We start from the raw sequence: 25,165 nt of genomic DNA, 5'->3' as shown, positions 1-25,165 counted from the left end.
TACCGGTTGTCTCTCAGTCTGTGCCGTTCAGAGAATAGGTCCAACTTCTCCTTATAAAGCTGCAACATAACTTCTTGACTCTTGAACTCAGTGCATAGATAATAAAAATTAACATGCCCGACACCTCCTTTCCCACTCTGTCAACTCGCATAGCCACTTTCAGGGATGGTCTTAGACCCCAAATCCCGAATCCATGGAAAAAGTGAAGACTATCTGTATAGTTTGAGTCTATTCATAACTTTAGAAGCTGGAGATGAGACCAATTAAGATGTTGAGAATAAATCAAATGAAGTCTTTGAGGCATGGTGCGGGCTCAAAAAGAGGGCGGGGTCTTAGACTTAGAGCAAAGTTCCTGAAGAACGAGGGGCACACTGAGGGTAGAACAGTGGCACAGTGGGTAGAGCGCCACCTCACATCTCCATCAACCCACATTTGTTTCTGATCTCCAGTACCATCTTTGTGGAGTTTTCATGCTCTCCCTAAGTCCACAGGGGTTTCCTTCAGGCACTCTTGTTTCCTCTTACATCCAGGCTGGTGAGGGGAGAATCAGGGAGGTGTCGGGCACATACGAGAGCAGAGGCCACAGGAAGTATGAAGAACTGGGACTAATGGGAACACACTGACAGGCAGCAAAGATTTGATGGGCCGAATGCATGGATGGAGCCAGGAGTGGAACTCCATTTTCCATCAGCCCATTGATGCTGGTATCTGTTTGGTCCGAGCTCAGTGCATTTCTGTTGGGTCAAAGGAATTGAGGTTCTCCATATTGCAGGGTTTGGTGAAGCTGGAGACTGTAACTTGTTAAGTACCTTCTGTAACACTCTGCCTTAACCTGCCAGCTGCCCTCACGTACAAGTGCCTGGGAGACGACTGGGCAGTGTACTGCAGGGTCATCCGGGAGAAGAACCTGTGTCAGGACCCACGATGGTATCGGCGCTGCTGCCACTCCTGCAGAGACTTCTACTCAAACAAGCTGCACCACGGCCCCGAATCGCAGATCTTATTGCAACAGTGAGATAATTTAAGAACAGTTTTTTCTCCGTCTCATCCTGAACAGAATTGGGGGATGCACGGTTTTCAAAACTGGAAGAGAACAGTGCTTAGGAAGCTGCAGACTCGACAGCATCCTTGCCCCCACATTGTAGATTTGGAGTATGCTGCACAAGCTGCTGTTACAGTGTTGGAAGCTGAGCCAGTGACCTACCCGAGGAGCCATGTCAGTGGGTTCTGCACCTGTCTATCACTGCAGCATCAGCCGCATGGCTTTAACTAGTGAGAGAAATAAGCTTAAACAGTAACTCCTTTTTCACTAATGAGAAATGATGCTTATTGCCTCTTGCTGCATTTTTGTAGAGTTAATATCGTGCACTTGAACTGTCGCCAGCAAATGATAGCGCTGGAAGATTCAGCCCTTCAATGCACCTTCAGGAGGAAATGTGCTCAGAATCTCAATCCACTGTTTGTTTCCCCTCTCATAGTTCTGGAAAATATGAATAATGTATTAAAAAGCCTTGGCATCCAGACTATCGATCAAACCACTTGCTTCAAGAGAATTTGCGACTTGATAACTTCATTTATAGCGATAAGTATTTACAGTCTGTAGCAATACAAAGGCAAACTTGAATGATTCTCTTTAACCTTTTCACGACTGTTCTGCTTTTAGGCCAGCCCACCCTCCTTGAATTACAGCATGAGTCCTGTCTGTTAGTTCATGGATCCCAGAGCAGGACAGGCCACAGCCTCTGTGTGCACAGTTTACACTCTGCTGGTGATTAGGAGCAACTGCCTGTGAATTTCTGACTTCTAGTAGCAATCGGAATCAACATTGCTTCCTTTTTTGTTCTGTGCTGTGGTGGATGTACTGGGCTGTATGAGCCTATCAACTTACCATTCTGGTGCCTAATGCTCCTGCTTGCATTGGAGGCCAGTGCCTTTAGGTGTAAGCTGATGTTCCCCACTGACCCCTGTACGACTTAATGGTGAGGAAGATGAATAAGCACAGCAATGAACCGATGTGTCTGGTCTGATTTACTCTCCCTGCTGAAAGCAGCCGTATCTGTACCATAACACCACAAGACCATAAGACATAGGAGCAGAATTAGGCCATTCAGCCCATTGAGTCTGCTCTGTCATTCTACCATGGGTAATTTGTTATTCCTCTCAACTCCATTCTTCTGCCTTCTCCCCATAACCTTTGACCCCATCTAATCAAGAACCCATCAACTTCCTCTTTAAATATGCCCAGTCACGTGGCCTCCATAGCCATCAGTGGCAATAAATTCCATAGATTCACCACCCTCTAAAGAAATTCCTCTTCATTTCTGTTTTAAAGGAACGTCCTTCTGTTCTGAGACTGTGCCCTCTGGTCCTAGACTCCCTGACTATGGGACTCTCTCCACACCCACTCTTATCAATATTCGATCGGTTTCAATGAAATTCCCCTCATTCTTCTCAGCTGCAGCGAGTACAAGCCCACAGCCATCAAATGCAACGCATACCAATTCCTGTGGTTCTGGTGCAGATCTCTCCCTCTGTGTGGGCCAGCACAGCAGGTCACTGACTGCCAGGCACATATTGCTCCAGAACAGCGCTGTCTAGGATTCCAAAAACTGGACACCAATACTGCATTGCTGGAATGGTTGTCCCTTAAACTATACTGTATACTAACTGGTCTTATGGAGCTCCAAGGGAGTTTGGTCAACAATAAATCTGGTTATATTTCAGATGTTGGCTTTTAAAGAGCTGCAATCCAGCACTGAGGTGTTGATATTATGAGCCGAAGCTTTCTCTCATGATTCACAATTGGACAGGGGAGACGTTTAGACCCCTGTACGATGCAGTAAATGCAGTGGCATTTAATTTCCTTAGCTTCCTCATCCCTTGGTGGGTGTGCTGTACGTATCTCATGCCACTGCACATATCTCTGGCATGGACTGTAGACTGTTGAATAAACCTGGGGTTTGGACTCTGCAAAATGCTTGTGTCTCAGAGGTATTGGTCTAAGTCCTGAGCATAGCCTTTCCCCCTGCTGATTGAAGACTAAAAGTTATTTTGCTCAACAGCTAAGCAAAATTAGTGTTGTGCAGTTGAAAAAAAATCAGCTTAACCTAAAGTGGATCAATGCTACACACATTTCAGATCTTCTCTTATGCTCGTACCTTAATACTGGCACAAAGCTCCCCCAAACCACCGTAACAATAGAGCAAGACAGAGAAATTAATCCCCTGTATCATATTTAACCTTGTTGATCTGAAAACCACTTCTCTTTTAGCCTCAAACCAGCCAGCTTTGCTAATGTAGTATTCCCTGAAACTGTGCTACTTGGAGATATAACACCCAAACTTGTTCTGACTGAAATCTGTGACTTCCTGAAGCCTCAGACACAGGCCTGGACTGCTTGCCCGTGAAGTCAGGTACTTGCTCAGATTCCCACTGCAGACAGCTCTGAAGTGCATGGTCACACACTTACACATTGTGCAGAGCTACTCAATACGCAGATGAACATACCCTGCGTCACTCTCCTCGCAGGCACATACATTGACTCACACACGTGCAGACTCGCATACAACATATATACTACTCAGACACATACACACACTCATGCAAACACCAACTCTCACACAACACATACATCGACACTGACACATGCATTTACACGGATCAATACCTGTGCATACACCACAGTTCTACAACTATAAATATTCTTATATCCAACCCTAGCCGAAGCCTCGACTTTTAACTGTGGTTTTTTTTTATATTTGTTTGATTTATTTAAGATAAAGAGGGTAAATTTTCCATTTCCACTTTCCTGGCACTGACTCACCACATCAATCACAGAAGCTAGCAAACTTCCAGCAAGTGAAAACCTGTCTCTCAGGCTCCTTTACTTAAGAATTCACACCTTACACAACTCTATGAAAACCAGACGTGGATGCCCTCTGTATCTCTGGCTCAGCTTAGCCACTGAGTCTACCTTAAGTCTGTTAAGTATCAGTGGTGAAAAGGTTATTCTCTTTCTTTGTGTGGCAGAGCTTGCAAGCTGCAACATTATTTGCTGTTTATTTTAATGGTGCTATTTTTTGCAACAATGACTTGTTTTATTTCAGTCTTACACAGTAGGCAATGTATAATTGTACTGTTAAATATTAATTGCACAATTGACTGCCACTATATTCCACATGGTGCTATCTTATTAGAACAATAATCTCTGTCAGAAGGTGTTTGTATTAGCATAATGTGATACTGAGATATATTCATTATGTCTAGCTTTTTATTGCAGAGTGAAATGTTACGTTGGCAGTTTTGCCAACACAGGTACTGTATCAATGACCTACAGTGTATTTATGGATTTCATGAGGCAGAGAATATTGAAAATGCTTGAGAAATTGTAACAAGACTAATGATCTTGGGCAACCTTCCTCCCGTTAATGGAAGAGTATTTTGCAAAACATTTCATATTAAATTTATTTTCATCAAATGAATAGTTGGGTTGTGTTTTAATTGGCTGAGTGGAACTTCTCTCTTTTCATTATGGTTTGAGGGAGCAATTATAGGAACTGATAAGATGTAAAATAGACCATGGGCAATATTCTTGAGGCTCCTGGTTGGCAGATGAAAGAAAAATAATGACATATGAATCATAGTGGTGTTCTCTTTCAATGCAAACTTTGTCAGACAGCAGAAAGAAATCCCAGTGATGGAGAGCTTTGGGGGCCAAAGGACCAACTAATCTGTTCCTCTCAGATTTGTTACCCTCGCCACATATCACACCTCAGGTTAATCAAGGTCCAATTTAAGATTGTTCGTGCCCACAGCTAATTTAATCTTCACTTAATGGATCCTCCATCATTGACATACCCTTTGCAATATTGCATTCACAGATTTCTTTATTCCTGTTTAAATTTATCTTGTTATTTTTCTTTTCTGAGCAAGATGCAATATCTTTCCACATTCTACGTCATCTCAAGAGCAGCATTCATGTGACCTTTAATCTTTTATCCAGTGAGTGAATACCTAATGATTGTAATAACAACCACACTCCATCGATCTTCTTATTGAATCTGCTTGCTTGTTTTAGTACAGATTTACCGTGGAAAGAATACTAGCTGGCTGCATCACCATCTGTTATGGGGGGAAGGGGGCTACTGCACAGAATCTAAATAAGCTGCAGAGAATTGTAAACATAATCTGCTCCACCATGGATGCTAGACTCTGTAATATCTTCAAGGAACAATGCCTCAAAAAGGTGACGTCCATCATTAAGGACCCCTATCACCCAGGACATGCCCTCTTCTCATTGCTACCATCAGGAAGAAGGTACAGGAGGCAACAGCTTCTCAACGATTCAGGAACAGCTTCTTACCCTCTGCCATCTGATTTCTGAATGGACGTGAACCCATGAACACTATCTTAATACTTTTATTTATTATTTTTATTTTTGCACTAATTTAATTTAGCTATTTAATATGTAACACTGTAAGGTTTCACTGCTAAGGCTAATGTAATGGCTTCTATGTAATGTTCCACTGTTAAGGTCATGGTTTCTCTGTAGCAGCAATGTTTGAGTTACGACGGGAGATAACGGGACTTTGGAATGCAGGGGCTATCCAATGGGAGAAATGTTCTTTCCTGTGTGTCTGGGAGCCGGGTTTTTCGTGGTTTTTCGTCGGTTGTGATGGAGAGAGAGGATGCGAATGGAGAGAGTCGGAAGATGACCGGACGAAGTGGACAGGGAGTGAGGGTCTGAGGGCCAGCTACGCTCGGAGGTTGACAGGAGCAAATGAATGAACAGTGAGCTCCAACGATGCGCAATAGACTTTTTCCTTAAAATGGGCTCTTTTTCTTTTTCTTTTCTTTACTAACCCTTTATTCAGATTAAGATTTATAAAGTTCAATCATTTAATTGCATATGATGTACTGTCGAATATTTTGTATCCGGGCAACATATCACGCAGCATACACACAAACGAGATTTCTCAGTTTAGCAGGGGCAGAAGTTGTCTTCCCTGAGCCTAAGGGTTACAAATATATATATATGTATATGTATGTATGTGTGTGTATATATATATATATATATATATACACATACACACTTATTATAATTCACATTTTTTTCTCTATTCTTATGTATCACATAAGAAAAGAAAAAAATTTCACAACACCTATTTGCACATGGCCTGTTCCCTGACAGTTCCTGTATTTGTCTCGATGCTGTTTCATTGTTGCCACTATAAATGTCTCTACCACCTCCTAAAATTCAGGGTGTTGGAGTTCGACAGTCAGTCCTGGCTCTCTGCAAGGAGTCTCTGTAAGTTTTCCATGTGGAATGCATGGATTTTCCTCCAGTACTCCAGTTTCCTTCTACAGTCCAAAGATGTACCATAAGACCATCAGATATAAGAGCAGAAGTAGGCCATTCAGCCCATCGAGTCTGCTCCACCATTCGATCATGGGCTGATCCAATTCTTCCAGTCATCCCCACTCCCCTGCCTTCTCCCCATACCCTTTGATGCCCTGGCTAATCAAGAATGTATCTATCTCTGCCTTAAATACACCCACTGACTTGCCCTCCACAGCCAATCGTGGCAACAAATCCCACAGATTTACCACCCTCTGACTAAAGTAATTTCTTCACATCTCTGTTCTAAATGGACATCCTTCAATCCTGAAGTCATGCCCTTTTGTCTTAGACTCCCTTACCATGGGAAATAACCCAATGGGTCATTGTAAACTGCCCCGTGATCAGGTTAGTGTTAAATGGGCGTTCCTGGGGCGACGTGGCCCAAAGGGTCAGAATGGCCTACTCCAAAGCTATGAAATAAATGAAAAAAAACGACCCATGAATCTCCTTTAAATCTTTCACCTTTAACCTATGTCATGGGAAAAAGACTAGCCATTTACCCTATTTATGCCTTTCATAACTTTCTATACTTTGGTCAGGTAGCCCCTCAGCCTCCAGTGCTCTAGAGAAAACAATATAAGTTTGTCCAGCCAGGATGTTGCCTGGATTGGGGAGCATGCCTTATGAGAATAGGTTGAACTTGGCCTTTTCTCTTTGGAGCAGCGGAGGAAGAGAGGTGACCTGATAGAGATGTATAAGATGATGAGAGGCATTGATTGTGTGGATAGTCAGAGGCTTTTTCCCAGGGCTGAAATGGCTAGCATGAGAGAGGTGCTCATGTTTTAAGGTGCTTGGAAGTAGGTGCAGAGGAGATATCAGGGGTAAATTTTTTTTAAGCAGAGAGTAGTGAGTGCATGGAATGGGCTGCTGGCGATGATGATGGAGGCGGATATGATAGGGACTTTTAAGAGACTTTTGGATAGGTACATGGAGCTTAGAAAAATAGAGGGCTATGAGTAACCCTAGGTAATTTCTCAGTTAAGGACATGTTCGGCACAGCTTTGTGGGCTGAAGGGCCTGTATTGTGCTGTAGGTTTTCTATGTTTCTTTCCTAACAGCTGACATTCTTTAGTCCAGGCAAAATCCTGGTGAACTCCTTCAACATCTTTTCAAAGCATCCACATCCTTCCTGACATGCAGTGACTAGAACTGCACACAATACTCCAAATGTAGCCTAACCAATGTTTAATATAGCTAAAAAAAAACTTGCCAAGTTTTATACTCAATACCCTGACAGATGAAGACAAGCATGCTGTGTACTTTCTTCACCACCCTATCTACTTCCTCTTTTAGGGAGTTAATGACATGGTCCCCAACACATCTCTGCACAACAGTTCTCTTAAGTTGCCTCTTGTATTAACCTCCCTAAGTGAACTACCCAACACTTGAGTGGATTCATCTGCATCTGCCCTTCCACATCCACTTCACCCAAATTTCCAGCCAATCGATATCCTATTGCATTTATTGAAAACCTTCCCCTCTATATGCAATTCAATCATTTTGTGTGTCATCTGCAATTAATTAGATCACCTACATTATTTGTCTAAGTCATTTACATATCTCACAAGTAGTGGTGACAGAACTGATCCTTGTGGAATACCGCAGGTCACAGATCTCCAGTCAAAATAATACCCCTTCATTGGTACCCTTTGTTTTTTTCTGACCAAGCCAATTTTGATCTAATTTACCAACTGTAGATCCATGTGACTTAATAATTTGCATCAGTCAACATTGCAGACCATGTCATGTGTTTCACCAAAGTCCAAGCAGGCAGCGTCCACTGCGCTAACTTTATCAATCATCTTTGTCACTTCCTCAAAAATCACAATCAAGTTGGTGAGACTGAACCTCCCCACACAAAGCCATTCTAATTATCCCTAAAACAAACAAGAAAATGTGCAGTTGCTGAAAATCCAAGCAACACACACAAAATGCTGGAGGGATTCAGCAGGCCAGGCAGCATCTATAGGAAAAAAGTACTGTCGACATTTCAGGCCATAACTCTTCAGCAAGACTAGAGGGGAAAAAAAAGAAGAGTAGTTTTAAAAGGTGGAAGGAAGTAAGGAAGAAACACAAGGTGGTAGGGGAAACATGCAGGGGGAGGTGAAGTAAAGAGCTGGGAAGTTGGTTGGTGAAAGAGATACTGGACTGGAGAGGGGGGAATCTAATAGAAGAGGACAGAAGGTCATGGAAGAAAGAAGGGAGGTGAATGAGAAGGAGATGATGGGCATGTAGGAGATAAAGTGAGAGGGGGGAAAGGGGATAGGGAATGGTGAAGATGGCCATTACTAGAAGTTTAAGAAATCGATGTTCATACCGTTAGGTTGGAGGCTACCCAGATGAAATACAAAGTGTTGTTCCTCCAACCTTAGTGTGGCCTCATTGTGACAGTGGAGGAGGCCATGGATTGACACTGGAATGGGAAGTAGAATTAATATGTGTGGCCATTGGGAGATCCCACTTCTTCTGGTGGTTGGAGCAATGGGTCTCTATCAAGGATCCAGCAATGTCTTCCCCTTGTTTGCTCAGTATCTGGGATAGGTGCTTGATGAAGCAGTCTCCCAATCTACATTGGCTAATTATCCCTAATAAGTCTGTGACCTTTCCGAAAGGGAGTAAATCCTATCTGCAAAAATCTTCTCCAATAATTACTGCTGATGTAAGGCTTCACTGTCATTTCCTGGATTACCCCATTTGCCTTTCTTAAATAAATGAACAAGACTATCTATTTTTCCAATCTTCTAGGACCTTGCCTATGGCTTAAGAGGTACAAAGATCTCTACTGGGGACCCAACAATGTCTTCCCTTTCTACCCTCAGTATCTGGGAAAGATTCCAACAGCCCTGATTATTTATTCACCTTAGTTTTTGATGATTTGACCTTAATGATTGGCAATAACACCTCCTCCTAAATTTCCATCAACACAAATGCATCACAAGGCTGTGTGCTTAGCTCCCTGCTCTACTCGTTTTATACTTATAACTGTGAAGCTAAGCACAGTCCAATGCCATGTTTGAATTTGCTGACAACATCACTGTCATTGGCAAGATAGTGACAAATTGGCATAAAAGGACGGAGATTCAAAATCTGGCTGAGTGGTGCCACAGCTCAATATCAGCAAGATCAAGGAAATGGTTATTGACTTCAGGAGAAGGAATCTGGAAATCCATGAGCCTGTTCTCACTGGGGGGATCAGAGATTTTGAGGGTCAGCAACTTTAAATTCCTCAGTGGTATCATTCCAGACGATCTGTCCTGGATCTAGCAAGTGCATAGTTGCCATTATGAAAGCCCAGTCCATCGCAGGTAAATTCTTCCCCACCATTGAGCACATCTACATGGACCGCTGTCATAGGAAAGCAGCATCCATCATCAGGGACCCCACCATCCAGGCCATGGTCTTCAGAAAAAGGTGCAGGAGCCTCAGGACCCACACTGCCAGGTTCAGACACAGTTACTACCCCTCAACCATCAGGCTCTTGAACCAGAGGGGATAACTTCACTTGTCCCATCACCAAACTCAACCAATGCAGTCACTGTCAAAGACTCCTCATCTTATATTTCTTCATCTCGATATTTACTGCTTATTTTATTATTATTATTATCATTTCAGTTTGTTGTCTTTTGCACATTGATTGTTCATCCTGCTGGGGACAGTCTTTCATTGATTCTATCGTGTTTCTTATACTTATTATGAATGCCCACAAGAAAATGAATCTCAGTGTGGTATATGGTGATATATATGTACTTTGATAATAAATTTACTATGAACGTTAATGTTCTTTTAGAAGCACAACAGTTCCTCCATCTTAATATCAACATAGGCTAGATTATCAGCATGCCCCTCCCTGGTCCCACGATCATTCACATCCATCTCCTTGGTGAATACCTAGTCAAAGTGCTCATCAGATATCCAATTCCTCTGACTCCAGACATAACTTCCTTTCTTTGTCTTCTAGCTGCCCTCTTGATTCAAATATACATATAAAACTCCTTGTCATAGAGTTTGCAGGCTTGCGTGCCTCAATGACCTGGAGAGCTATGTTGGCTGGAGTCAGGGTTTTATTCTTTGGCTCTTGGTAGGGTCACCCATGCCAAAAAGGTCAAAGGGCAGAGGCCAGACTAAGACTGGTCCACTGGTCATCCAGGTTCTGGGGTTCAGCTCAGAACTAACAACCCTGACTGGTCAAACAAAATTGTCATAGAAACAGCAATGAAGAATCTTTCCACATCTGAGTGTGACAGTATTTCTAAGTCTCCACCCAGGACTTGCACAACTGACAGTAGTGAAAACTGAGAGGAAGCTACTGACACGATGAAGGAAGCCCTGAACACCGCCGGAGATGAAGGACATTTATTGTTGTCCTAAATGCCTGTGACATAACGGGCAGGGGGAGGAGGAAGGAGAACACACAGAATGGGTCAGGTTTACAGACAACTTATGCCCCCTTTTTTCGCATCTTTTGCTTTATTTAAAGTGACTTTGTAGACACTAGAAAGACAGATTCCAGTCCAGCATTGGGAATCACGTAGTTATTACGTCACCACCATTCCATCATGTTGCAGATTCATAGCTTTTCTTCTCCGAGTATTGTAATGGCATGAGGAAAAGTCAACGACAACAACACGTGGCCATTACACCTTGCCTCATCTCCCACAATGCTACTGGAAGTATCTCTGAGCAAATTTTGCATACTGTATCAAGAGTGCTGATGCATCAAGATCTCTAACTATAGTGAAAGTCCCAAGGATTTCTGATAGCGTGGTTTACGGTGCCTCCACATCATTACAAAGCCTGGCTGAGTATGACGATAGTCCTACAAGGTGTCAGAAGGTTGAGGAGTGTTGAGATGGGATCTAGCTGTGTCAGCTCTGGACTTCCCCACCTCTCAACTCTCCCCATTTGCACTTCGTCACATTGTCACTCAGCGCTTACACCATACTGTTGGCACAGGGAAGCACTCCACATAAATGGTTAATGCCTCGCACATTTCATCACACTCTGCCAGTTTGTCAATAAATGCAGCCCGAGCCTGGCCTGCTTTTTCCCTTTGTGCTTCTTTTCGTGTAATTTCACCAGCTGGCATTGTCACAATTTCCATTAGTGAAGTTCCCAATTCGCCCAACGAATGGGCAAATCCCCAATTCCCACTGTATCCCCTCATTTGACACACTCCGCATTGCCAGAGTAAGTCTGCTCCCTGTAAAAGCACAGTGGGGTTTGCTCCAGGAAAAACACAATAATTCAGGGGGTTAGGCAAATAATGGCATTTCATCAACAAGTCCTTGGCGTGGCTGCAGCTGGTGCACACTTCACTCTCAAGCAGCAGAAAAAACTGGGTACTTAGATACCAAAGTCAGCATAGGAAATGGGGAGGGAACAGGAGTAAGAGAGTTAAACTCGATCATATTAAATGGAAGAGCAGGCTTAAATGTCAGACAGCTTACTCTTGCTCCTATCTGTGTCCGGAGTTTATTTAAAGAAAGTGAGCGCACAATAGAAGAGATTTAGTGTTCATGTCAGGTAGAGAAGAGCAGTGATGGAGCAGGTTGGCTGGGCCTTTGTTCGGGCAGTCTGTGGACAGCAGATGTGGAGAATTAGGGGCTGTTGAAGAGGAGGAAAGTGCCCAAAATATAGGCATTGAGGGGACACCACCTCAATGTAATGTTTAATTATCAATAATTATGTCCTAAAAATCCTAGCGGCTGTTCTGGTAATGTAACAGTAGAAGTCGGTCTATAAGAGTATGACTTTATTCATAGAAACATAGAAAATCTACAGCACATTACAGGCCCTTCAGCCCACAATGTTGTGTTGACCATGTAACCTGCTCTAGAAGCTGCCTAGGATTTCCCTTCCACATAGCCCTCTATTTTTCTAAGCTCCATGTACTTATCTAAGAGTCTCTTAAAAGACCCTATCGTATCTGCAAATTGTATCCGTATCATCTGAATCAGAGCAAACTACTTGCCCTCTGATACTGCGCTAGCTCATTGAAGTGACAGTCATTCTAATTCTCTAATCCTGTGGTTCCCTCACTTTTAACCTACTCTCTTTCAAAGTTATTTACCAAATCCACAAAGTATGCAAGTGAAAATAAACCTTTGCCACTCGCTGACATTTGCAAGTGCCCATGATGATGACCCATGGTTTCTGATCCACTTGCCGGAGAGTATCGTTCCCTTCTGTTAAATGCCTTATTATGAAAGTCGTATAACGTCCTTTCTTTGGCTTCGAGATGACGCCATTATAAAATTCTGACGTGATCCTGTTTTTGTATTTTATCCATTCATTTGCAAACCTAAGGCATGAAAACATAAAAACTGCAGGGGGCAAGAATCTGATATAAATGGAAAATGCCGGAAACACTTTTCCAGCCGTGATTCTTGCCTTTCTCTCTGGTTTTGCTCACCTTGAATATTTTTTCTCCAGTACCTGTGCAGTAACTGTCACCTCCTTTTCTACCCCTGACCAAGCCGGTCAAGAACAGCAAATACAAGCGATTCTGCAGTTGTTGGAACTCCAGGGCAGGACACTCAAAACGCTGAGGGAGCTTAGCAAGTCGGGCAGCATAGATAGAGAGAAATAAACAGTCAACATTTCATTTTGAGACCCTTCATCAGGACTGGAGAGGTAGGTGGAAGAAACCAGAAGCCAGAATAAGATAGAGGGGGAGGGGAAGAAGTACAAGCTTGCAGGTGACAGGTGAGGGGAGAGGTGTGTGGGTGGTGGAGGGAGGGATAAAGAGGGAAGCTGGGAGGTGATAGGTGAGGGGAGAGGAGTTTGTGTGTGGTGGAAGGAGGGATAAAGAGAAGCTGGGAGGTGATAGGTGAGGAGAGAGGTGTGTGGGTGGTGGAAGGAGGGATAAAGAGGGAAGCTGGGAGGTGATAGGTGAGGAGAGAGGTGTGTGGGTGGTGGAAGGAGGGATAAAGAGGGAAGCTGGGAGGTGGTAGGTGAGGAGACAGGTGTGTGGGTGGTGGAGAGAGGGATAAAGAGGGAAGCTGGGAGGTGATAGGTGAGGGGAGAGGTGTGTGGGTGATGGAGGGAGGGATAAAGAGAGAAGCTGCGAGGTGATAGGTGAAAAAGGTTGAAGAAGAAGGAATCTAATAGGATAGGAGAGTGCACCTTGGAAGGAAGGGGAGGAGGAGAGGCACCAGAGGGTGTTGATAGGCAGGTGAGGCAAAGAGAAAAGCTAGTAGGAGAAACAGAATGGGGAAAGTTAAAAGAGAAAAGGGGAGGGGAGAGAAGAAATTGCCAGAAGTTTGAGAAATCGAAATCCATCCATCAGATTGGAGGCTACCTGGACAGAATTTGGAGTTCAAGTTTATAGTTCAATGTTCAAAGTAAATTTAGTATCGAAGTGCCTATATGTCATCATATACAACCCAGATTCATTGCCTAGTTGGCTTTCACAGGAAATACCAGAAACACAATATAATCAGTGAAGGACCGCACCCAATAGGACCGATAAACATCCAATGTGCAAAAAACAGCAAGCTGTAGAAGTGCAAAAATAATAAATAAGTCGCCAATAAATATCGAGAATGAGATGAAGAGACATTGATGAGTCCATTGGTTGTGGGAACATTTCAGTGATGGTGCAAGTGAAATAATCCCTCTGGTTCAAGAGTCTGATGGTTGAGGGGTAATAACTGATTCTGAACCTGGTGGTGTGGCTCCTGAGGCTCCTGTACCTCCTTCCTGAGGGCAGTAGTGAGAATAGAGCATGACCTGGATGGTGGGGATCTTTGATGATGGATGTTGCTTTCCTGCAACAATGCTCCTTATAGAAGTGCTCAGTGGTGGAGAGGACTTCACCCATGATGGACAGGCTACATTCACTACGTTTTGCAGAATTCTCCATTCAAGGGCTTAGCTTCCATACCAAACCATGATGCAACCAGTCAGTGGACTCTCCGCTACACATCTATAGAAGTTTGTCAAAGTTTTCAATGCTGAGTAGAGGTGCTGCTATACTCTCTTTGTAATAGGACTAACATGCTGGACCCAAGGCAAATCCTCTGAAATGATAACACAGAGGAATTTAAAGCTGCTGACCGACTCCACCTCTGATACCCTGATGAGGACTGGCCCATGGACCTCTGGTTTCCTCTCCCTGAAGTCAATAAATCAGCTCCTTGGTCTTGTCAACATTGAGTGAGAGGTTTTTTTGTGGCACCATTCAGCTGTATTTTGAATCTTGCTCCTATATGCTGATTCATCACCCCTTTGGATTCAGTGACATCAGCAAACTTAAGTATGACATTGGAGCTGTACTTGACCTTGCAATTATAAGTGTAAAGTGAGTAGAGCGGGGGCTAAGCACACAGCCTCCACTGATGGAGATTGTGGCGGAGATGTTTTTGACAATCCAAACTGACTGGGGTCTGCAAGTCAGGAAATCGAGGATCCAGTTGGACCATGAGGTATTGAGACCAAGGTCTTGAAGCTTATCGATTAGTTTTGAAGGGATAGTATTAAATATCAAGCTGTAGTCAAGAGGAGCATCCTGATGGATGCATCTTCACTGTCCAGCTTTTCCAGGGTTGAGTGGAGAGCCAATGAAATGGTATCTGCTGTTGACCTGTTGTGATGGTAGGCAAATTGAAGTGGATCAAAAGCGCTTCTTGGGCAGGAGTTGGTGTGTTTCATCACCAGCCTCTCAAAGCACTTCACCACAGTGGATGTTAGTGCTACTGGACGACAGATATTTGAGGCAGGTTACCACGTTCCTCTCACGCACCAGTGTAATTGAAACCTGCTTGAAGCACGTGGGTGCCTCAGACTGCTGAAGTGAGAAGTTAAAGATCTCAGTGAATACTCCGATGCATTGATTACCACAGGTCTTTAGTACTTGGCTAGGTACCTTGCCTGGGCTGAACGCTTTCTGTGTGTTCATCCTCATGAAGGATGCTGTCACATTGGACTCAGAGACTGAAATCACAGGGTCATTGGAGGCTGTGGGAGTTTGTGAAGGTTCCTCTAAGTTTTGATGGTCAACACATGCGTAAAAGGCATTGAGCTCATCTGGGAGCAAAGCCACGTCACTTTGTAGGAGGTGATGGCATTCCAGTTCTGCCACAGCTGTCAAGCATCCTTCAGTTTAGTCTGGAATTGCCACACCACACACGAGATGGCTTTCTGGAGATCGTGCCTGGACCTCTTGTTTTTACTTGGTTGCTAGACCCGAATGCCTCTGATCCGGCCCTCAGCAGATTGCAGATCTCACAGTTCATCCAGAGCTTTTGGTTGGGGAAGGCTTTGAATGATTTTGTGGAAACACACTTCTCCACAACTGCTTTTATAAAGTCAGTGACATCCGTGGTGTATTCATTCAGATCCCTTGATGAGTCCTTGAACATGGCCCAGTCCACTAACTCAAAGCAATCTTGTAGCTGCTCTTCTGACTCTTGCAATCACCTCTTTTTCCCCTTCTCTCTGGAACCTTGCCCTTTAGGTTCTGCCTGTATGCAGGTAAGAGGAGGACAGACAAGTGATCAGATTTCTCGAAGTGCGGTGTAGGCAAGGAACAGTAGGCTTTCCTAATCACAGTATAGCAGTGGTTGAGTGTGTTGGGTCCCCTGGTGCTGCAGGTGATATGTTGGTGATAACTGGGCAGAGAATTATTTAAACAAGCCTGATTGAAGTCCCTGACGATGATTTGAAAGGTGTCATGGTAGGCTGTTTCAGTAACTTGAGAGCCTGTTTAATGTCAGCCTTTGGTGGTATGTAACCTGCAGTCAGGATCTCTTTTAGTAAGTAATACGGTTGGTATATAATCATTAAAAGTTCCAAGTCGGGGGAACAACAGTGTGACAAGAAAACTGTCTGAGTTTATCATGAAACACAAGCCCCAACCTTTTGCCTTCGCTGAAGCAGCAGTCTGGTCTATCCTGTCTTACCAATGTATCCAGCATGTCTAGAGTGAGCCATGTCTCTGTAAAACAGAGAACACAGCAATTACTCATCTCCCTCTGATACAGCAATTTTGCCCTTAGGTCCTTAATCTTGTTCTCCATCAACTGCACACTTGCTAACCAGATTGTGGATTCAGGAAATTTCCTATCTTGGCATTTTAGCCTGGTGTGGAGTCCTCCCCTCCTCCCTCTCCTTTGTCCATGATAATGTACTTTTGTCCACTTCAAAGTGCCGTACCTGCATGCTTGAGAGAGGTTTTGCTCCTCCAGCCTGAGAGTGGCCATGTTCCCATTCCCATTTCAACATGTTGGTTCATGAGTTCCTCACCTACCACGTTGACCCTTACCACCCGGGACTCGTCCTTCTCTCATCACTGCCATCAGGGAAGAGATACAGGAGCCTGGAGACCCACACTCAGCAATTCAGGAACAGCTTATTTCCCTCTGCCATCAGATTTATGAATGATCCATGAACCCATGAACACAACCATATTACCTCATTATTCCCTTTATTCCCCACTATTAATGTATTTCTGTAATTTATAGATTTTTATGTCTTTGCACTGTACTACTGCTGCAAAACAACAAATTTTATGTCATATCTCAGTAATAATAAACCTGATTCTGAATCCCTGCTTCCTTCATCTTCTCTTAACAGAAAATACCTTCTGCATTCCTCTACTTAAATGGTAGAATTAAATATAAGGGCTGGGTTGATCAGACGCAAACTATTCGAGTGCCCAGGAGATGTTGTAATAAGTATACAAGCACAACAGGGTCACTTAAACCTAATTTATTATCATAAACATAGAAAGCACAAATAAACCACACAGAATACTACAGAACTTAGTAAGTCACAAAGATTTCAGGGCTCAAGATTCATAGTCGCCATTTGATTGTCACTGTACTTGAGGGAACTCCAAATTCCAACGCACTCATGAAATCACCCTGGGTCCTATGCACCAATCGCAATTCTCGGTCTAGGTGAGATCCAAATAACTGAGTGAAAGGTACCGCAATAAATATGGGACTCACAAGTGCAGGCAGACACACAGACAGAAAAACTCCTTGATCTTTTGTTCTCATGCCATTAACTCAGCCTGGTTTCTTTCATTCAAACAACTTGTGTTCATTAACACAGTTTCAGCATACCCTTATAAATCAATTAGACACTTTAATGGTCACCCTTATCCATCAGTCCACCAATGTTTTGGACTTAACATTCCTTTAGTTACAAAAGAAAATTAATATTACATATAAGAGACTAACCCAAATCCGAAGAAGAGTCCATCAAGGCAATTTGACAGACACTAAGAAAGAATCCATTAATGTAGCTCTCAAAGTGGCCAATGGGTATTGAGCCATTAACAGACATCCTCATGTTAATGGTGCCTGGGACTAAGAAAGAATCCAGCTGCTATCAGTAAAACTTAGACATTGTTTACTTGTACAGGCACACTACTTCCTGGAGCTCACAAAGAGCTAAGCTAAAACCCAAAATGCTGGAGGAACTCCAAAGAACATTTTGTTCTTTGGAGTAGTTGAGAAGTCATGGCAGTAAGGCACCTTACTGTGTCACCAGAATAGCAACGTGGTACCTGTGATATCTTGGATACTTTGGAGGTGGAAATTCAAGGCTACCAGCATCCTGGGGTGTTATGGAATCTTCTTGAATGAAATAGAAATCTATCTCCACTTTCCCAAAAGAAAAATGTCGGGGGCCAAGAAATACCTTCTGGCCTTTTCACCTTCCTTGTTTACTAGGAAAAAAATGACCGATGGTATCAGCTTCTGCAATAATGCAAGTGGGTAGAGAAGGACAAGCTCACTTTCCAGTTGGGTAGAGATGGATATGCAGTGATGAAATCCGATGACCAGTGCTGGGAGTGAGGTAAGATAGTGTTTGTGGGTGGAAGATCATCAACCTTCTTAACTCCATTCACTTAATTTCTCCCTCAATAATGTTTACTTTCAACAGATACAACCTAAAGTGGTAGATTCAGAATTAGATGCAGAATAGATGCAGAACCTGGTCTCCCATCATCTCTCAATATTGATATACCAGTAGATCAAGTAAGTTCCCATGGAAGGTAAGCATTAGAGAAGACATTATTATTAATACCAATATATTATTGATTTATAATTTGGTGACATTTGTTATTTATTATTATATTCTTTCCAAAATCTTTGAGTGTTAAGAATCTAACAGGAGATGCAAAGGAAAATGTTAAGGTATTTTGAGTTAAGGAATACAGCAAATATTCGTTTCAACAGCAACTATTCTTCAGACCTGAATGTGGATTGTAGATTGAGTTTAAAATGCAGCCTAGCACAATGGTGTTCTTGGAGCTGCAGAATGGAGTCAATTGCAAACAAAGAAACACTCAATTTGACCTGAGATGTCTGCATGTGCATTAATGCAACCCAGAGTAAGTGGGGATTAACATTGATTTTGGGTGTCTGGAGTGTTGGTGTGAAGACCAAGGGGTTTGAAAGCTATATGTAATTCAGACGAAGCATTGTGGAGACATTGTAACTATAGAATTGTCCTGCTGTTACCTTTGATCTGTAGCAACGAAAAATGTCATGTAATATTGGGTCAGAGAGGGCTTTTCTTCCAAGAGTGCCTCCAGTATGATTCCTGCTTGTTTGGTTCAATAAAGACTTCTACGTCCACAAGCTTCAATGTCTCTCTGGTGACGTTGTTCACAGTTACAACAGAATGAGCGAGGGAGTTCTGTACTCTGCTCATTGGAACTCCTGTGGTTCCTTTATTTCAATAACTGCTGGAAACTTTGAAGTTGCACCTATGAAACCATTGAGACCAGAGGCTGAGGTTTTTTGCCATTAAGGGAGAGTGTACAGAGGACGGTTGCATGTGTGATGATGCCTGATACTGTAACGATGACATAGGAGTCGAATTAGGCTATTTGAGTCTGCTCCACCATTCCATCATGACTAATTTATTATTCCTTTCAACTCTTTTCTCCTGCCTTCTCCCCATGACCTTTGACACCTTTACTAATCAAGAACATATCAACATTTGCTTTGAATATACCCAATGACTTGGTCTCCACAGTCATCTATAGCAATGAATTCCACAGATTCACCACCCTTTGACTAAAGAAATTCCTCCTCTTCTCTGCTCTAAATGTCATGGTCTGGTCCGTGAAATCCGCATTCCGGTTCATAGTCTGGTCCATGCTCCTTATTCCAGGTTTTCCGGGTTTCCCCAGTTTCTGTTGAGGCAGCTGATTCCTGTTTGAGCTGACTTCATAAATAGCTTCAGGATTCAGCCCCTGGCTGCTGGATTGTTCCTGTCTGTATCCCTTCCCTTCACCTTCCTGCCTGGAGCCTCGCCCTGTTTGGAGCTGTCTGTCTGTGTCCATGCCTTCACTAGGAAGGTCTGGCTGTTTGCCGTTACCTAGTGTTGGGAACTGTCTCATCGTGTTCAGTGTTCTGAGTAATGAGTCCGGCCCTATGTCCTGTCCCCTACGTCCTGCCCCCTACGTCCTGTCCCCTACGTCCTGTACCCTACGTCCTGTCCCCTACGTCCTGTACCCTATGTCCTGTCCTGGCTCGGTGTTCCATGTTCCTGTTTCTCCCTCGACCAAGGCTCTGGGTTCTCGTCGTGTCCATATGCCTCACCCAGCACAGGAGTACCTTGCCCAGCCCGGTACTGGGATTCCCTTGTCCTGTGCTGGGGTTCCCTTGTCCAGGAGTCTCACGTTCAGTCCTGTTGTCTCTCCCTTGACCAAGGCTCTGTGTTTTCATCTCGTCCATGTGCCTCACCCAGCACAGGAGTACCTTGCCCAGCCCGGTGCTGGGAATCCCTCGTCCTGTGCTGGGAATCCCTCGTCCTGTGCTGGGATTCCCTCATCCTGTGCTGAGGTTCCCTTGTCCCATCCAGGAGTCTCACTTCCAGCCCCGTGCCTCTCCAATGTCCTGTAGCCATGTCTTGTCCTCGCCGGGTTCTGGAGTCCGGGCCCGAGTTAAGACCCAGGTTCTGGGTCCTTGTCCAGTCTCTGGCTTGGAGTCCAAGCCCAGGCTCCTAGTCCCCAGTTCCATGTCCTGGTTCCCTATCCTAGTCAGGTCCTAGCCCAGGCCTGGAGTCTTTGTCTCATCCGGGGCCGGTGTCATGTCCAGCGTCTTTTCTTCCTCTCTTCCCCTGCTTCCTTCTCACACCTAGTCCTGTTCCTGAGAGTTCAGTGTCTGTGTCTTGCATTTGGATCCATTCCAACACCCCCATTATGACACTAACTGGATCTACCCACCATTGGAAACATCCTCTCCATGTCCACTCTGTCTGGGCCTTTCAATGTTCGATAGGTTTCAATGAGATCCCTCCTCATTCTTCCGAACTCCGGTGAGTACAGACCCAGAGCCATCAAATGCTCTTCATACATTAACCTTTTCATTTCCCAAATAATTCTCTTCAATCTCCTCTGGACCCTCCCCAATCTCAGCACATCCTTTCTTGGCTAAGGGCCCCAAAACTACTCATAGAACTCCAAATGGGGTCTGACTGATGCCTTCTAAATCCTCAGAATTCACACCAGCACAGATAGCAGTGGTGCAGTTACACGGTGGCTCATCGATACTCTGGGGCTTCAGACTAGGAGAATCTGCACAGTTTCTTAACCCCAGGACACAATGTTTTCCCAGTTTACTTTAGCGTGATCTTGTCTGTAACAGTGAGTGAATTGGGGGAAAAAAAGCAGAACAAATTCTTTTCATAATGATTGTTTTTGTGGTTTGACCTGTCTAGTTATGTAGCTCTTATGAAATTCTGGCTGCAGAAGATATGTCCACTTTGCTGAGAGGTAATGAGGGAAGAATTCACAATGTCCTGCTATGTACCAGTACTGTTCAGCTCATCTGCTTGTATCCTGCTATCGTTGATTACTTATAATAAGCAAGCGTTACCAGGTATCACTGTTCAATGAGAGCTTTCAACACTTAATGGACTTGCAAGAAATCACCGATCAACTCCACTCACATGAGTCACGCATTCCGATAAATCCCTGGTGTCCAGGAATTCCCATGGCAATGGCAGAAAATCAAAATAAAGAACAATGCAGCCAATCAGGCTCATAATCTAAGAAGGTTTATCAAACCCCTTTGGTGATTGATATTTGCCTGTTCAGACACCTGACTGGTCTATCTGATGAGTATTTTCTCTGCTGCCTGTACAGTCGATGAACATTACCACCAGTGCTTTCAGCATTTACCCAACTAATGGCATCAGGCTCTCTGATCAAACCCACTTTTTGCCCTTTTGACTTACATTTTCCATCTGCCAGGTCTCCAATTGAATGAGAAGCACGTTCCCTTTGTAGTGGAAGCTCAGTAGCCCTCCACACCCACGGAGACAAGTTCTGTCATCACCATTTCAACGTGGAACGTCAACAATTCCTTCCCCCCCTCAGATGCTACTTGACCCACCGAGCTCCTCCAGCAGGTTGTTCGTTGCACCAGGTTCCAGCAACGGCAGTCCACTGTGTCGTCAGGAGGGAGTGGATCTTTCGTTTGATCCAGTGTTTCTGGCTGGGGAGCACTTGGATTTGCTGTGTAGTCCTCCCTACCCCTGCTGTGACGAAGCCAGTGACAGCAGCGGCAGACCCGAGGCCTTGAACGTGGACCAGCTCGTCAACTCGAAGCAGCTGCGGAGAACCTTTCCCGTGCAACTTCGGGAGAAGTATTATTTGTCCTTCCACCCCTTCCCTTCCCACCACCCGGGGACCAGACAGCTCGTTCCACTATTACTATTCTCAGCTCTTCTCACTGTTAATTCCATCCCCCAGAGCTGACTTCCCAAGCCAGCACAGGCATGTCCCTATCTCACTGCGGTTTGAGGCTCTTTGGCCACCCTCATTTAGTTTAGCCCCCTTTTTGAAGTGCTGTACCGGGGTGTGGCCACTGTCATGTGCAAACAGCTACTTGGAGCCACAGGTGAAAGTCGCGTGTCCAGTGGGGACCAAATGTGAGCTTCTCCAGAATGGACAAGAGGTGCTGCCCCTCCCTGGACACCCCATACCTCCCAAGAAGATTAATTACCCTCTAGCTGCCTACAAAACCAGTTGATCTGGACTTACCCTATCACAGATAATGTGTTTGTCTGATTCACCCCTCCTCACCACTTCTCTAATGGCTCCAGGGTGCTGAATCCTAAGTTGGAAGTCCATACAGGCTGGAGTCGTGTGGACCAGTGACTGAATTTATTTGAGGCCTGAAGGTCAGGCCCATTACTGGTGAGTCCTGGGGGTTAAGGCATGGAGGTCAAACCCGTGACGGGCGAGTCCTGGGGGTCGAGCCACAAAGGTCAAACCTGTAATTAGCGAATCCTGGGGTTGATTCTCAGAGAAGTCGAGAGGACAAAGCTGAAGGCTGACTAGATCTAGAGCTTGGTGAGCACGGAGCTTGGTAAGACTGAAGTCTGGAGGTTGGTGGCCTGAAGTCTGCGAGTCTGAGAATGCAGGCTAGAGAACAGAGGTTCGAGGCCTGATGTCTTTGAGTTTGAGACTCTGAGCCAGGTACTGGATGCCTGGGCACAGCCTGTCTTGGAGTTGGGGGACCTTTGTATGTGAGGGGGTAGGAGGGAGGGAAAGGGGCTTGCTTTGTTGTCATCGTTGCTGTTGCTGCTTGTGTTGTTCTGTATAGTGATGTGTGGGCATGCTAGTTTGGTGAATCTTGCAGGCTGCCTCCAGCTCATCCTTGGGTGTGTTGGGTGTTATCGCAAAGCAACGCGTTTCACTGTACACGTGACAACTGAATCAGAATCTGAATCTCTATCCTCCACCATTTCTACCATCTTCTCTGCAACTTTGAGCAAACTTTCCCCATTCTAACACCTCTGATCTGAGTCTTTTTAGCATCTTCTATGTTTATGTCAGATCTCCATCATCAACGGTATATTTGTTGATTCTTAATTGAATTCTCATGTAATTCTTTTCATTAGTGTTACAAAGGTCCATTGCATCTACTGTACATTAACTCAGGTAGGTAGTATAGTAAATTGCTTGTCATGGATGAGATGGGTAAAAGTTGCATTCTGAATGAACTACATTTTGGCAACAGTGAACCAATTAATTTTCCTTTGTTTTTAATGAAGCGTATATGATGACCGTTTGTTTAATTTGTCCACTGATGTATTCTGCACTTCAGTTTAAAATGTACTTACATAACAGAATGTGCACATTTCACTCAAAATTATCTGCTGGAAGTAAACCAGAGAAAAATCTAAAACTGTACAACTCACAACTTCACGAGAAGGTCTGCAAAGAAATAAAACAAAGCCCGAGGTCCATTGCAAAGAATTTAACAGAGACATCCTTCACAAGGATTTTAGCAAGGGATATAAAAGTAATTACTGACAAAGGGCATTGAAGAGTGCAATTTGGCTGCTCTGTATGTCCCACATATTGACTCTAATAGCCGAAATCCAATTGCCAAGCAAGTGAAAGAGCTGTAATGGTCTACACAACAAGGCTGAAGGAAATAGGGAAAAAGTCTGTCTACAGATAACTGCAGATATCTTGGCTGCACTGTGTTTTAACAATGTGGTAAACAAAGGACAGATAACGGTAAGAATTCTCAATCCTGTGTCTGAGCTCATTTCCCCATAGAAGAATGATTTCAGGAAGAATTGCTGTGCTTAATATCTTTGGAATGTCAAACAGAAAAGGAAATCTTTTTTGACTATTCAGTTGTTTTTGCTGAACAAAACCAGCGTATGCAGATACTGATAACGTGTCAAATATCTGAGGGAGAGAGAACAGGTTGATTAGCCCAATAGGCAAACAAGGCAAAGTGTCTGAGTAAAATGCACAAAATGCTGGAGGAACTCAGCAAGCCAGGCAGCATCTATGGGAAAGAGTACAGTCGACATTTCGGGCCGAAACCCTTCGGCTGGACAGAAGAGTCCGGATTCACAATGTTTCTTTGCGTTATACACCTAGAAACAATTGTACGCAAGGTAAAGCAATCATGAAGAACAGAGACTGTGCACAAGAGATTCTGCAGATGCTGGAAACCTTGAGCAACACACACAAAATACTGGAGGAACTCAGCATGTTAGCTAACATCTGTTACTCCTAACTGGAACATTGGCCGTCGATGATCTCACGTCTCCATCGTCCTCTGAAGTCGACAGTATGGTTGGAGTTCATCAAAGCTTCTGCAATCCATTACATCCACAGTACAAGGGATTGGCCTAGGCAGCTTTGCCAGAGCCCCGTTGACCAGCCTTACCCATTTCCACCTCTCACATCAGGGATGTAGGGTTGGACTTTGAGAGGCAGCCAACATCTGTGGAGAGGAATAAACTGTTTGCATTTGAAGGGTCAAGCCAAGACCCTTCACCAGGAGTGTTCAGAAGAGAATTACTAGGGTGCTGCCAAGATTAGAAAGATCTGCTATAAGGAGAGGTTGCACAAATTTGGGTTGTTTTCTTGGCGAAGGCTGAGGAGAGTTCTGATAGTGGTTTATAAAATATAAGAACCATAGATAGAGTAGAAAACTACTTGTAGTTTTAAATAGTTTTGAATAATTTTTGCAATTATTTGTCACTGTTTCGAATTTGCAGTTCCTATTTTCTTTCACTGTGCATCGTAAATCAAAATTCTTTATAGTTTTTATGTAATGGCAGTAAGAGTTGGGGGTCAGTGTGGAAGTAGTCTGGGAGCCAAGGGAACAGCAATCCATAGAACTTTGTGAACCACTGATGTAGAAGGTGACCACACAGCCTATCTAGTCTATGCCAGTTCTCAGAAGAGTCCTAGCAATCCTGTTGTTCCACCTAATTTCCCATAATTTACCCCATCTCACCCACCCGTATTCTCTGCCATTC

The 25,165-nt window shown here is 44.0% G+C and overlaps 1 protein-coding gene across 3 annotated transcripts in view; it reads left to right on the top strand.

Annotated features, from left to right (window-relative positions):
• adamts17 (ADAM metallopeptidase with thrombospondin type 1 motif, 17) overlaps positions 1 to 4,481 on the top strand; it is a 429,617-nt gene extending 425,136 nt beyond the window's left edge. For all 3 annotated transcript variants that reach the window (XM_073032969.1, XM_073032968.1, XM_073032970.1), the window contains one exon: positions 840 to 4,481. In XM_073032969.1, the coding sequence (XP_072889070.1) occupies positions 840 to 1,015 (176 nt within the window). In that variant the 3' untranslated portion in view covers positions 1,016 to 4,481. The remainder of the gene's footprint in view (positions 1 to 839) is intronic.
• Positions 4,482 to 25,165: the final 20,684 nt, after the last annotated feature.

Source organism: Hemitrygon akajei, chromosome 30 (genome assembly GCF_048418815.1).
Source record: "Hemitrygon akajei chromosome 30, sHemAka1.3, whole genome shotgun sequence".
Classification (NCBI taxonomy): Eukaryota; Metazoa; Chordata; class Chondrichthyes; order Myliobatiformes; family Dasyatidae; genus Hemitrygon; species Hemitrygon akajei.
Note: the sequence above shows the minus strand (reverse complement) of the source record. Positions and strands in the feature narration are given on the sequence as shown.